The sequence below is a fragment of the Petromyzon marinus genome, chromosome 29, assembly GCF_048934315.1.
Source record: "Petromyzon marinus isolate PM22_M1 ecotype Great Lakes invasive population chromosome 29, UKy_Petmar_22M1.pri1.0, whole genome shotgun sequence".
Taxonomy (NCBI): domain Eukaryota; kingdom Metazoa; phylum Chordata; class Hyperoartia; order Petromyzontiformes; family Petromyzontidae; genus Petromyzon; species Petromyzon marinus.
The window spans coordinates 896,664-912,531 of NC_133695.1; the positions used below are offsets into that span (position 1 = coordinate 896,664).

Consider the following 15,868-nt stretch of genomic DNA (forward strand, 5'->3'; position numbering starts at 1 on the left):
CACACACAGTACACACGCAGTACACACGCAGTACACACACAGTACACACGCAGTACACACACAGTACACACAGTACACACAGAGTACACACGCAGTGCACACGCAGTACACACGCAGTACACACACAGTACACACACAGTACACACACAGTACACACGCAGTACACACACAGTGCACACGCAGTACACACACAGTGCACACGCAGTACACACGCAGTACACACACAGTGCACACGCAGTACACACACAGTGCACACGCAGTACACACGCAGTACACACACAGTACACACACAGTGCACATGCAGTGCACACACAGTGCACACGCAGTACACACGCAGTACACACACAGTACAGACAGAATGTTGTCCCATGTCCGAGCGCATAGCCGCAAGCGAGTGAATTTAAACCGCATAATATAGCGAATTTTGGGTAGAAATAGGTTTGCCACATTATACAGCGGGAAATCGCAAACCCAACCCGCATAAAGCGAGGGACACCCGTGCAAGGGGCCCCATGCCCACCACACCACGCCGCCGGGCTCCCCGTTAACATGCGTGTGTCGTACCGTAGGTGACGACGAGAAGGCAGAAGGGCCTGCTCCGAGCGAGGTGGACGATGGAGCGCCTGTAAGAGTACTCGGTGGGTGGCACGAGGAGGAGTGAAGCCTGAGCCCGACTTGGGGGCAAGGAAGGGCCCTCCTTGAACACTGCAAGACGCGAACATTGTCAGTGCGCTCCCGGAAACGCTGAGATCAACTCGATGAATTTTAACTCTGACAAAAGAACCGACCTTTAAATAACACTTGGTACATTAATCATTAACGTGCCGTATAATGGCAATGACTTGTGGGGTGAGATGGCTCTTTTACTATGGGGCTTGGAAAAAAATCCCTGATTATTTTGATAAAAGTAAACAAATAATTTAAAAATAATAAGAGTATTTTGTCTTTCAGTAGATGCTCAATATAAACACACCCTTAGAAAAATATATTTAAAAAAATCAAACGCTCCAAGTTAATGTTGAAAAATACTAAATGAGGAAAAACTGTTAACTGGTGCAGTTCCCACTGTTAATTTAAATAAGCTGTTTACAATCTAGGTTAAGCCATGTGAAGCTGCACAAGCTGAGCGCATGCTGAGTCGGTCACTCCTGTCCACGTGGTGCTGTGTGGTTCTCCGATGTGTTTTCAGGTCGTGCCGTGCGTTGTCCGGAACCTTGTCCGATGTAATGGCTCAGCTCATGAAAAAGCTCCCAGCATGTGGAGCGAAACAATGGGACATCGTGCCAAACCCGCGGGCAGTAGAACCACTCACCCTTCTGTTCTGAACAAGGGCCTATGCCTGTTTATTTTTTTCTACTGTAAAAAAATATATCCTATAAGGACATTCACTATCATTTCAGTTCGTAGTTTTTGACTTGTGCATACTGCCAACAGTCTTAATAATTATTTAAGTTTTAATCAATCCTTACATATCTTGTAGATTCGTATTATCTGCTGGCTGTGCTAATGTCTATTTTACATTCTGGACTAGACATTTGCAAAGATAATCACATTAAAAATTGTATCAATTTACCCCATCTCCTTTAACAGCCCAGCTTTGAAACAATGCACATGATATAATATATTTAATTGCAGTAATGTATAGCAGCCCTTTGTTAATCTACTGCTGGATGAAGGCCTCTCCACTCTGTTCCCATAATGGGGGTTTGCTGGACGATACATCACATTGCTCCATACGGGTTGGTGAAGTCAGTGGGGAGGGGTGAGGACGGGCTCGGATATCACTCGCCACTGATAATAGCCATGGCCAGGAATCTAACCGAGGTGACCTGTTTGATGGTGCAGTGTGCTGCCCGCTACGCTGCAGCTCCCACACTGCAATTAAGAGAGTTCATTGACAAAAACGTGGAAAAAGTAATATCATGTTGCTTACCGAATGGATGTTCACAAAGCTTAAAGGGATGCCTTTCAAACGTATCTTAATTCTCTGAGGCAACTTAAAAGTTGTGTTTTTTTACCCGAATATAATGTAATGTTCAGGGAAACAGGAAGCCAGGCTACTGGTGTGGAGTGGAAAGACCATGGGTAGTGTCCATTATTACCCAATGACATTTGGCATGTCACCAAATATACACTCGGCCTTGCCGCATGTTGTTTGTTGTACTTTTATTACAAACAGCTGTTCGCCACCCACTTAACCATTAAAATATAGTCAGTCGGGAGAAGTTTCCAGAATATTTTGTCCATCATGCTCGATGATTAGAGGACTAAATTCGTGATTTTAAGGGCGATTCTCGATCATTTTCCCAGAAATGTATTCATGCCAACCAAAGTGCCAGGTGACACCACTTTCAGTGAGAAAAGAGCAACGTGATGTCATGCAAGTAACCTTCACTTCCTGTGACATCATATTTGGATAAATCTGAAACAAATGATTTATTCGGATCGTCACGAATTTGGACTCTAGGCCTGATTTAGGATTATTCACAACCGTCTGGAAGACATCCCGATCGCTGATGTATTTTGTAACGGGAGTATGGCTGCTTATTTTGTGTGGTAATGGTTGCCTTGAGATTGGTAATAAAATACATTCATAAAGAAACACTTTATCCAGATGATGTCAGTGATTCATCGACATGTATACACACTACTGTGTAGGTTTTTGTGGTGTGCTGTATAGCTCTCCAGTGTGTTTTCGGGTTGTATTGCGTATCATGTACAATGTGTTGCTCTGCATACTCCCAGCACACAGATAATACTGAAAACACATCGGAGAGCTAAAATCACAAAGCCAATGTTATTTAATAATAAGATCATTTCAGTCACTAATGGGACCTAACATTGCCCTAGCATAATGCAAAAATGTAGTCGTATTACTTTATAGGTTATGACGTTGTCTAATAACATCATAGAAAGTATGATCCCTCATTCATCATATCTCAGTGCACGTCATTTTATTTGAAAATCATCTTGAGATGCAGTCAAATATACAGGCGCTTTTATACGTCCGCACTGTACTGTAATTGAAGCTTCCAGTCACAATAAAGCGACAGCACCCTGCCACTCGTACCAACCCGCACTTCCTTCCCTTATCCACGAGTAAAAACCAGCCCTGCTATTGCTTCCCTCTTTGCGACACTCCATGCATGCCATCTCCTTGGCTCCTCACTCAGGGCCAGGGTAGTGCTGGGCAAATAAACATTTGCTCTAAAATATACGTTTTCCGAGAGATGCGCTCTCCGCCGAGTTTTTTTTGTGAATGATCTCCGAAGGTTTGTTCGCAGCACGCACAGCGGAACGTCAGACACCGCGCCGAACAATAACTGACACGAGCCGAGAGCGCACTGGGGGAGCTGGCGCAAGAGCAGCACCATCGCTCTCCTGCCGTACCCCTAGAGAAGAGTTAGAGGTACATCACTTTCTTATACGGCTCACGACAACTGTAATATGCTGTTGCTGTAGGGCTTACGCTGGAACGGATTTACTCTACAATATTGTGCAGTATTGTTCAGTTTTTTGAATAGTTTGCTAAAAAAAATTGAAATGCAACTGGCACAAATGCTTCCCTTAAGTTGCTGTAATCCGGGTCATGGGATGAAAAATCCGCTCACAACACACTAAGACCCTTCTAATCTGCAGGTGACCGTGCCAACAGAAGGCTAGCCAGTCACAAGGCACTCGAGATGATTATTTGCCATACTTTTGCCAAAGTGACGTTTTTTCCCCCATCACTTAGGGTTGCCATGTCCCTCTCATTTGTTTAACCCTTTAGGTGACCTGAGGATGTAAATAACACAGTATTTTTTGTTAACATGGGTAAGTCTAATTCACATCTTGATGGATGATGGGTGAATGACAAGGTACTTACCTGGTCGTAAAGGTCTACCCCTACAATATATACATTGTCAACCATGTTTATTATACATTTATAAAGGCAAAGCATATACTGTACATTGCATTAAATCATTCATCGCTTTATCGACAAAGAACATTTGTTTGACCAAATTAGCAGGAATGTATTTTATCTCAAATCCCGAGTACTTGGATGGGTGAACACCATGCCCAGCAGACTGTTCTAGGCTGTGGAGCTATGTGGCTGGCAATGCAGCAATATCCATTGTTGTACTGCACTTCAATGCATCTGTCTGTGCTCCCCACCTTCACCAACCTGCACTGACTAACGCGATGAAGTATGGTCAAATAACCACCATGACCGGCACGGGCTGCAGGAGATCATCATCCAGCAGTTGACTGACAAAAGGAGCTGTACATGTCGCAAGGCTATTTAACCCCAGACTGTCTGCTGCTGCTGATGATCAATAATGCAAAGCAAACAGGAAGCTGAAACTACACTGCACAAAAAGGTCGGGCTGAACTTATTGAACTCGTTATGTAGAAAGGGCTTTTGTTTAAATGTTTTCTACCATTTCCATTAAAAATTTATGATTGAGTTACATTTTGAGGACTTTTTAGTCAATCCTCCATGCGCCGTCACGGTCACAGGGGTTGTTTGACCATACTTTACCAGACTGGACATTGCGGATCGGTGAAGTCTGTGAGCCCGGGTCCAGTTTAGATACCACGAGGCAGTGGTGTGAGCTGTGGCTGCATATTGCAATTGGGTCGCCCAGGGTCCACAGCGTAGCACGCTAACCACTGCGCCACCTTTCAACCCACTAAAAACCTAACAACCACAACAATATAAATGTAAACTTGTTGAAAACCCCATCGCCGGAACATTACTTTAAATGTATGAATAGTCTATCATTACTACAATAATAGCCCAGAAATGTGTCCCACACACTGCGTCACTACACATGCCGCACCCCCCCCCCCCCCACATATCATTAATAATAAAATAATCATGAGCGGGTGGATTGCTACACTCATGCGGAAGGTCGAGCAGAAATATATTTATTTTTGCAAAGTCGCTTTAAATATGTCGACGTTTCTTTACAGAAAGTGACGGTCAACAATTAATCTACGCAGCACAGTGCTACATCCGTACGTGACGTCACTGCAAAAGAGCCCCCCCCCCCCCCATTAATAATCATGAGCGGGTGGATTTTTACACTCCCACAGGTCGAGCGGAATTTTTCTAAAGCAAATTTGCTTTCAATTTGACGTTTCTTTATTGAAAGTTAATCAAATAAAAAATTCTACGCTGCAACAAAGTGTATTTGGTGTCTTTATTTATTTATTCAGCACTTGCAACAAAAGGTAAGTCTTCCCATGGACAGTTGCACGTGGCTCTGTCTAAATCCAAAAATCCTCAGCGGATCAAAGTGTTCATCAAGGATAGTCAACTGCAGGGAAACCTTTTGAACAGTGATAAGAGATTCATACTCTCTGGTTCTTTCGGTAAAGTAACGTAGGTAAAAATAAATAAGAGTATGGATCATTGCAGTCATGAAAGCTTCTAATCTAGAAATAAGAGACACACACTGAGAAATCTTCCAAAGGCCTTAAGTTCATTTGAAAAGTTATTAAAAATGTATTTACGTGCAACAATTCCTAAAAAAAATGTACAATCACACAAGAAAACGTAAATGTACATTTTTAATATTACAGCTTCCATCCTAGGACGGGCAAAAGGCTAGTTACTTGATAAGATCTGTATGCTGAAAATCTGCATGTAGGAAGGGTGATGAGGTCTAGCCGCTTGCCATTCAAGAAAGGCAGACTCCGGTAAGTGCAAGCTCATTGTAAAATACTCCATCCAGGCTTGTGCTCCTTGAACAGGTACATTATCATATCTGAAGATGCCATGTTAAAACCGAGACAATATTAATACTTTTATATTTTACTGGGAGGATAAACATTGGAGAGGCGTTGTAATTGATCATTCGTTTTGTTGTCATCCAAAAACGCAGATCACCAAATCACCCGGAGTGTGCTGTCAGACCTCGGAAGCTCAGCAGGATTTTTTGAGTCTGGAGAGTGCTTGGATGGGTAACCACTCTGTACAAAATCAGGTGCAGTAGGCATTGTGGGTAGCAGAGAGCAGTGCTGCAACATCCACTGTTGTTCTGTACCTTCACCAACTTGCACTACCGAGCGTGGTGAAGTATGAACAAACATCCTCTACGGCCTGCACAACGTGGGGAAAGCCGATCCAGTAGTGGACTGTCGAAGAGGCTGTACATATACATGCTATCCAAAACATCAAGGTCCAGTAGTTAACTCCCAGCCTGACGCAGCGCGACACCAGTGTATCCAGCACACACTGGTGGATCGCCGTCAGTCAAATTTCACATTCACAAGAATAGACCTTACCGAGCAAAACGAGCAGGAAAAGTAGTGTGGAAACCCCAGCTGTGCCATAGAAGAGAATGTTGATGTAGTAGCCAAGTGAGGCCACCTCCACGTTTGGAATCACCTGGGGTGGAACCAGGAAACCAATGGCCACCCCAAGCTGTGGAGAGAAGCCAGAGACAGATTTGACATTCAACCCAGAAAGCTACATCGACTCGGGGAACCCGACACAGTTCAGGAATATAAAAAGTTAAATGTGCAGCCCTGCATTTGCTTTTCATTACATAACACAGTTAAATGAATGACTTAATATTTAACTACTTAAGGTAACTGTCTGTAGAACGTACTATAAGTCTCTGAATTTATCAATGTTGACTGCAACTGTAAAATGCACACTGGTTGACTCAAGACGGAAATGTACTGTAAAGCTTACAAAACATAATTATAACAACCCCATGATAGCCTTTGTACTGTAAGAATGACACAAATACCAAATGGCCTTATATTAAGAGTCCCTATGGGTTCTCCACAATTATTGTAACCTCATTTGTAGAAAGTACTCAAAGGGTCGCTATGAATTTTCACGAGTGCAGCTGCAGATTATTCCAGATGGTCAAACAACACGAATATCCACGTGTGCAATGATTTTTCCTAACTTCTTTGGGTTTGTATGGAATATTGCGAAAATGCAGGTGAAATGATGAAATGCTGACATATAATAGCATCACTTTTTCACTGCTTGTTCGTTGATGGATCGATCCCAAGAGGTAATTGAAGTGTTCTTATTCCCTACTTGAATTGTCATCACGCATGCGCTCCACACTCATTCAGGGTTGATGTAAGAGGTTTTTTTTTCATTCTTGAGTTTATTCTTGTGCATATACGTTTCTCTCCCTCCCTTTCACCCTTTTTACAACACAATGTTCGCATTATAGTTTACGCATTTCTAATTAACAATGGTAACCATAATGATATTAAATTAATATTTCTATCACACAATGAGAGCTGATACAGTTACATTGAAGGAAACCTAATAACCATTACAGTTTAGTCCGCTTTTTTCGCAGTCTTAAAACACACACACACGTGTATTGTGCGTCCATCCTTTAAGTACGTACGCATGGAGGGGGGTTAACCCAAATGTGTTCGCTTGCGTATGGGGGGTCTACTGACAATGCATGTACACATAGGAAACGGGGGGGGGGTGAAGCCTCGAGAATAATAATGCAGCCGGCGGTGGACTGTTTCCTTAAAGACGTTAATATTATTGATCCTTGATCGTTTCTGCGTGGATTAAATATCGGCCGTTCTATAGGATTCGCGGGGGGGGGGGGGGGGGGTGCGTCAGGCGAACCTACGCGCACCTATAGGGAGGGGGGGGGGGGTCAAGCTAGAGCATTGGCAGACAATGATACGCAATTGTGAATGTTGCAGATTCAGAATCCAATCATGTAGGAGGAAATTGTGGTTATAAATTGATGGGCGAGGCTCAAAATATGGCCCTGGCAAAATGTATGATAAAAATGGGCCAGGTAAAAATGTTTCAAAAGGAGCAACTGGGAGTTTTCACAGCTAACTGGGATGGAATACGCCTCCATGTGAATCACCATGAGCCATGATCAATCAACATTTTGGATAAAGGCTTTCTTGCAATGTCTCAGGTCAGGGCTTCATTTCAGGCGGAACTGTCCAGGCACTGAGTTCCTGAAAATAACTCGCCGCTTCACAGCCAGTCGTTAGGGGGGCAGGGTCCGGGCTTTTTGAGAATTTAATCCCGTTGAATTGGCATCTTAAAATCTCCAAAACCGTGGGAGGCGGCCCAATTTATGATATCGAATTCAGAATATGGCTAGTGGCAGAGATATTATTACATGCGTGAATTTGGTGGCCGAGAGCACGCTGATATGATGAGATTACGGCACACACGGCGCACAGGACCGGCACAGCAATGTACACTGCAGCACCTGGTTGCCAAAGACGGCTACGGCACAGGCGGTGGAGACCTCCCTGGGGCCGAACCACACGGACGCGATGCGTGAAGGCATGCCCAGGATGAAGACCTGGCCCACGGAGCACACGGCCTGCGCCAGCATGGTGATCCCGAATCCCGCGTGGTCTGGCCTCACGCTGGCCAGCTTCAACCAGGCCCCGACGCAGTTGAGGGCCGAGCCGACCACGGCGATGAGGCGAAGGCCCTTGAGGTCCAGCATCCACGTCACGGGGAAGATGAGCGGCACGTACAGCAACATGTAGACCATCGACAGCCAGTCCACAGCCATCAGGCTCACGTCGTAGTAGCGCGCGAAGATGTTGCTCACGATGCTGTACTCGATCCACTGGAAGGCGTTGGCCAGCGAGTACGTGCTGAAGACGAACAGCACCAGCCAGCGGCGAGAAGACAAGCCGGTGGCAGGCGGAGCCTCGGGGGTCGTGGTTGGGGTCGGTGATGGAGGAGACGGGACCGTGAGGCGGTCGTGCTCCGGGCCTTCAGAAGTCCCCCGAGTCCCGGTCACCTCGTCCTCCTCCTCCAGCAAGTCCTCGGCATTGCCTGGCACGGCCAAATATGGACGCTTACCGAATGGACTGGCGGTCTGATGGTGGTGGTCTCCTGTGTAAGCGCTCCCCGATATTGACATCGTCCACGCGTCCGCGGACGGGCAGTTTAAATGAATGAATGGATCCGACTGACTTGCTGACACGCCGGGCTCGTCGTTTAACCAAAGTAACGAATGTGATCAACGTTGTGTTCTCATTTACTCATTCATGCCAATCCAATGGTTCCTTCGATCGGCTAAGCGAGCGTCCGTTCCGACACCCTTGCTCGCTTTTGAATGCGCGGAGCGAGTTGTAGAGATCGCGGTTACACCAAAAATGTGCCGCCTCCCCTCGGCACTCAACACACAGCAGCGTGGAGCAGGTGACGTGCGGGACAACGCGACACGAGCACAGCTGCGACATCTTAGGAGGGGAGTAACGCAAGAGGAAATTGGTCTCTCGTAGCGCCACCCCAGCGGCAGCTTCATCTGCACCCAGCTAATGCAGAGGTTTTCCCTGCGTAACATGGCGGTCTGTCGTTTCGTCTTCACGAGTGGAACCTCTAGACGTTTCAATGTGTATAGAGTACTGTAAGTTCATGCGCGGCACGCTTGCCATGATACTCGTGAACGACTGTAAAAAACATTTTAATAAATGAAATAAAGCTGCGTGTAGTTTAACACTGGAGGAATGGATTGATGTACAAGTGTGGTCCATATGTCTTGTGACCGTCCAATTAATGGACCCCTAGATAATTTTTCCATTGAAACATTATTTCTGTTGTAAATAAACCTTACGTAACAAATATAAAGTTTTAGATAATTAAATTGGGGTCACACGACATCTGGACCATGCTGTACAGGACTGGCAGCAGCATGGGGCGGAAGCCTTCATCCAGCAGTGGATCGACCACGGCTGATGATGAATTGCCTATTCCGATTATCCTAACGCAATGCTCTATTATAATTCACATCGTGGGGTATATACGTAACATAAATTAATACACGAATGGGGATATATTGGGGGTTTATATATTTTTGTCACTGATTATCGGTTCGACTAGTGAAATCTAATAACTAAAAGGATGTCTGTCGTCTCATTACCCACGAGTCGTGTTCACCATACTTCACCACGCTGGTCAGTGCGGTGGGGGGCACGGTGGGATGTGTTGTAGTTGTGGGGGGCACGGTGGGATGTGTTGTAGTGCCCCCTGTTGACAACGGAGCAGACGAGGCCTCCACGACAATTAAAATCGCGTCGAGGTGGAATGGAATCGTGACTTATTGGTCCAGAATACAGGGGGGGAGGGGGGGTTAGATCGTGTAAATATATAAATGTTGTGTCGTTAGGCCCGCCACCACCCGACACAGCCAACTAGTAAGGTTTGTCACGTAAACAAAACGTGACAATTCGTTACTAGTGCAGCACGCCGGTGTGTTGGAGAGCAAATCCACGCCATTTACAATCGGATTGTAAATGTTTACATGACAAACATTACTAATTGGTTGTGTCGGGTGGTGGCGGATTTAATAACACATTTATATTTACACGATCTAACCCAAAAAACCTGTATTGTGGATATTCGTCGCAAAAGTCTCCTGCGTATTAAAGTGCCCATTGTTGGTGCAGCATCACTGATGTCCACCGACAAGGAACGTGGGCCGATGTGAAACGAATACATCTGACTGATTATAATCAATCTTGAATATAATCAAGATTGATTATAATCAGTTTGAAACGAATTGCAATGCCTTCTGTCCTCTGCTGACCACGGCAATGATAATACAATGTAACACGATTTTTGTTCCTAGGTATTAAGTGTTATTTTCTAATTGCTTATGCCTCAAAAGTATAGCAAATGGCTATCATTCCCCACAAACTTTGCTTTTGTGACCAGGACTTTACGTGAAGGAATGACACAAATGCACACCACGTTTTCTCATTGACAATATGTACATTTTGAAATATCACTGTCCTGGTCACAAAAGCAAAGTTTGTGGGGAATAATATCCATTTTCTGTACTTTTGAGGCATAAGAAATTAGAAAATAACACTTACTACCCAGGAATGTTTTTGTTACACAGTGTAATTATCATTGCCGTGGCCAGCAGAGGGCATTGCAGTGAAAACTAATTTTATCGTGTATTGTACAGTACTTCTATGCTCCCGGCCGCTTTCACGAACCCCGTGTGCTCCAATAACCACTATGACTCACAATGTGTGGTGAGGAGGCCCTCATTCGGCAGTGGATTGACAAAGGACCTGTGTGCGTTGAACATAATTAGTACTGAGCAAAGATTACTTGGCTGGTGTTGCAATAAAAGTTACGGTCTGCTAAGCGCAATTAGTGGTCCGCCACCCACCAACGTGAAGTTGCACAAAGGTGCCTTCTGGCACAGACATTGCCAGTAAGAGGTGAGTATTGGGTTTGTGGTCTGGTGAGAGCGTTGTGAGTGGCAAGCGTGAATGGGGAGTGAGTTTCAGGTGAGTTGTGGTGGCTTTAATCCATCAAACTGACCGACATTCTGTTTTCCACAGGTGAGTGTTAAGTGTCTCATGATTAAACCGCTTCTGGTGAGTGGTGTGTCGGTGAATTTATAGTGTCAGGTGAGCGGTAGATGGCGTCTGGTGAGCGGTGTGAGGTGAGTTGTCAATAGTGTGCGGTGAGTGGCATGAGGTATGGAGAGTGGCATGAGGTCGTGTCTGGTGTGTGGCGAAAAGATGCGACATGACCTGAGGTCGGCCTACTTTGGCGTGACACTTCTCCACACAGCGACTTTGCATGAACACCCGAAACAAGTTTGCCGTTCAAACCAAGACAAGGGTGAATCTCTTAATACGTTCAAACCAAGACAAGGGTGAATCTCTTAATACGTTCAAACCAAGACAAGGGTGGATCTCTTAATACGTTCAAACCAAGACAAGGGTGGATCTCTTAATACGTTCAAACCAAGACAAGGGTGGATCTCTTAATACGTTCAAACCAAGACAAGGGTGAATCTCTTAATACGTTCAAACCAAGACAAGGGTGAATCTCTTAATACGTTCAAACCAAGACAAGGGTGAATCTCTTAATACGTTCAAACCAAGACAAGGGTGAATCTCTTAATACGTTCAAACCAAGACAAGGGTGAATCTCTTAATACGTTCAAACCAAGACAAGGGTGAATCTCTTAATACGTTCAAACCAAGACAAGGGTGAATCTCTTAATACGTTCAAACCAAGACAAGGGTGATTCTCTTAATACGTTCAAACCAAGACAAGGGTGAATCTCTTAATACGTTCAAACCAAGACAAGGGTGAATCTCTTAATACGTTCAAACCAAGACAAGGGTGAATCTCTTAATACGTTCAAGCCAAGACAAGGGTGGATCTCTTAATACGTTCAAACCAAGACAAGGGTGAATCTCTTAATACGTTCAAACCAAGACAAGGGTGAATCTCTTAATACGTTCAAACCAAGACAAGGGTGAATCTCTTAATACGTTCAAACCAAGACAAGGGTGAATCTCTTAATACGTTCAAGCCAAGACAAGGGTGGATCTCTTAATACGTTCAAACCAAGACAAGGGTGAATCTCTTAATACGTTCAAACCAAGACAAGGGTGAATCTCTTAATACGTTCAAACCAAGACAAGGGTGGATCTCTTAATACGTTCAAACCAAGACAAGGGTGAATCTCTTAATACGTTCAAGCCAAGACAAGGGTGGATCTCTTAATACGTTCAAACCAAGACAAGGGTGGATCTCTTAATACGTTCAAACCAAGACAAGGGTGGATCTCTTAATACGTTCAAACCAAGACAAGGGTGAATCTCTTAATACGTTCAAACCAAGACAAGGGTGAATCTCTTAATACGTTCAAACCAAGACAAGGGTGGATCTCTTAATACGTTCAAACCAAGACAAGGGTGAATCTCTTAATACGTTCAAGCCAAGACAAGGGTGAATCTCTTAATACGTTCAAACCAAGACAAGGGTGAATCTCTTAATACGTTCAAGCCAAGACAAGGGTGGATCTCTTAATACGTTCAAACCAAGACAAGGGTGGATCTCTTAATACGTTCAAACCAAGACAAGGGTGAATCTCTTAATACGTTCAAGCCAAGACAAGGGTGGATCTCTTAATACGTTCAAACCAAGACAAGGGTGAATCTCTTAATACGTTCAAACCAAGACAAGGGTGAATCTCTTAATACGTTCAAACCAAGACAAGGGTGAATCTCTTAATACGTTCAAACCAAGACAAGGGTGAATCTCTTAATACGTTCAAACCAAGACAAGGGTGGATCTCTTAATACGTTCAAACCAAGACAAGGGTGAATCTCTTAATACGTTCAAACCAAGACAAGGGTGAATCTCTTAATACGTTCAAACCAAGACAAGGGTGAATCTCTTAATACGTTCAAACCAAGACAAGGGTGAATCTCTTAATACGTTCAAACCAAGACAAGGGTGAATCTCTTAATACGTTCAAACCAAGACAAGGGTGAATCTCTTAATACGTTCAAACCAAGACAAGGGTGAATCTCTTAATACGTTCAAACCAAGACAAGGGTGAATCTCTTAATACGTTCAAACCAAGACAAGGGTGAATCTCTTAATACGTTCAAACCAAGACAAGGGTGAATCTCTTAATACGTTCAAACCAAGACAAGGGTGAATCTCTTAATACGTTCAAACCAAGACAAGGGTGAATCTCTTAATACGTTCAAACCAAGACAAGGGTGAATCTCTTAATACGTTCAAACCAAGACAAGGGTGAATCTCTTAATACGTTCAAACCAAGACAAGGGTGAATCTCTTAATACGTTCAAACCAAGACAAGGGTGAATCTCTTAATACGTTCAAACCAAGACAAGGGTGGATCTCTTAATACGAGCTGGGGAGCAGATGCTTCCGTGCTCTGGGGCATCGGCCATACCCCGGCGTATTCGATCGCCGAGAACCGTTCTGCCATTATCGACTCATCCCATGCCCAACTGGACATCGTGCTTGCGGATCATCACGGGAGCTTTCATTGTTACTCTTGGTAGATCACACACAAATGTGAAACTCACAAATGTGGGCGGCGATGTGGCATCGCCTGGCTCGCCAAGAGAACGCCATACAGCCAACACGTGTCATTGGATGAGCCAGTCAAAACGGAAACTAAAAAGCAACAAATTTGTGGTTTAAGATTAACTCGGTTGGGACAACTATTGGAATGTATCAAAGGCTCTTTGATTTTGTATTGAGCAATCAGCATAGACTTGAAGGTAGATTTCTGTGGAAAATGTACAATTTTGAGGGAAATGGAGATTGTATTCTGGAGGTATAATTTAATGGGTTGATGTTAACCTGGTGTGTGGGAGAGCAAAACAACTACATGGACATATTTTAAAGCTGAGATGTGCCTCATCTCTATACTCTGCATAGAGGATATACAGTAGTATATGTCAATGCTTGCAGTGGTTTGCATGTTGTATTTTTGTAAGCATTTTTTTTTTATCGCCTTTCAAGCACCCAGAATATTGTGGAGAATATCAAAATGAGGGAGGAACAATATTCAACGTATAAGAGCCCAGGCGTAATGCACCACCACCATCTAAAGTAGGGAATTAATGAGGGCATCTGTCTCGCCGTGGTCGGGGTGATGATCGGCGGGAGCAGTGTGTTTAACGGGGGAGGGACGGAAATGCGAAATAACATCAAGGCGATGTCCCAAGTGTGTCAGTCTTAAATCATCTCCCAGGAGAAACGGTTGCCACGTGTTACTGATGGTGGCATCGTGTCCAGAGTCCATGCCATCTCCCTAGCCCCCATTTCACCGGTTATTCGTACTGGGTACTGCGATAACGGGGACCATATGGCCTCGTAATCCCTCTCCCAGGTACACAACAAGGCCTGCTGAAAGATCTATAAACACCTTTTTCATGTGGTGAAGGTCATAGGTTTTGCCAACGGCGCGAACGATAATTCATTTCACAATTGCACGTGTTTTTAAGATTGTATCGCCAACTCTCAGTTGCTTCCTCTTCCCTTGGCATGTGGTTCAACTGGGACATTTCTCACGCTTTGATGCTTTAAACAACCCCACAGAGCTGCACTGAGAGGTCTATGGATGGAAAACATGCGTGAACGGAGGCCAAGTAAACACAGTACAGTATTGAAAAGTGGGAGTACATGAGATTTGTCGCTAAGTTTGATCATATCACTGTCATATATAACCGAGCTTATAATCGGTGAAACCCATACATACATTACAAAAATGTTCAAGCAGGCAGAGGAAATAAGAGTATGAAATCTTGACTTAAAGCTTTCGTGACTGCAGGAAGTCATATATACTTTGGGTGTTTCGGTAAAGTCGCGTAGACCAAAGAAAATAAGTGTATTAAGTTGCATATTTGAAATTGTTGCGATACAGTGTATGACTGTATGGGGTAATTAACCGACTGATGTCCCCAGCAGATGCAGGAAAATAAAATTGAGCTAATTATATTTGTTCCTTCATCTCTACAGTGTATTCCATAAAAATAAGTACTGTAATTAAAATTTCAGCTTGTTTGCAATGGGTTTTACAACTTTGATGTGTTTTTTTTAATACTACTTACGAGTGAGTTGGGCTACAATGTACGAAAATCCGCCAACAAAACCACGAAGGAAAATGTTCTTAGTGTCATACCGAAGCGTTCATGACCGCACTAACCACTACACCTCGTGCTTAAAGTACAGCTCTGTTACAATACAATGTGAACCCTTCAGGTGCACACATGTTCTTCTAAATGTTATAACACTTGTGTTCAAATGCAAAATGTGCGGTGTTTTTCAAGTAACTGAGGAACCCAGCCATCGTTGCTTAAGTGTATTATTCATCAATGTAAATGCACTCTCTTTTGTATTTGTTCTTTTGAATCCACTTATAGCCTCCACAACGACACCAATTACTATTTTGAGTTCTGTATTTTATAATTTAGCTTAGAACTGGGAAACATATCTTGAAGGGGTGGTCCTTGTCCGTAACATTTGGTAGTTCACCAGCATTGAATGAATCAAGCCTGGCCCTAGTCTAGTAAAATAAAATATCTGTACCGCCTT

The 15,868-nt window shown here is 44.0% G+C and overlaps 1 protein-coding gene across 1 annotated transcript in view; it reads right to left on the minus strand.

Moving 5' to 3' along the window:
* LOC116947385 (choline/ethanolamine transporter flvcr2a-like) overlaps positions 1-9,306 on the minus strand; it is a 31,879-nt gene extending 22,573 nt beyond the window's left edge. Inside the window, exons 1-3 of the mRNA XM_032963048.2 lie at positions 8,220-9,306; positions 6,277-6,415; positions 565-705 (exon numbers count right to left, since the gene is read on the minus strand). Of these exons, the coding sequence (XP_032818939.1) occupies positions 565-705; positions 6,277-6,415; positions 8,220-8,891 (952 nt within the window). The 5' untranslated portion in view covers positions 8,892-9,306. The remainder of the gene's footprint in view (positions 1-564; positions 706-6,276; positions 6,416-8,219) is intronic.
* Positions 9,307-15,868: the final 6,562 nt, after the last annotated feature.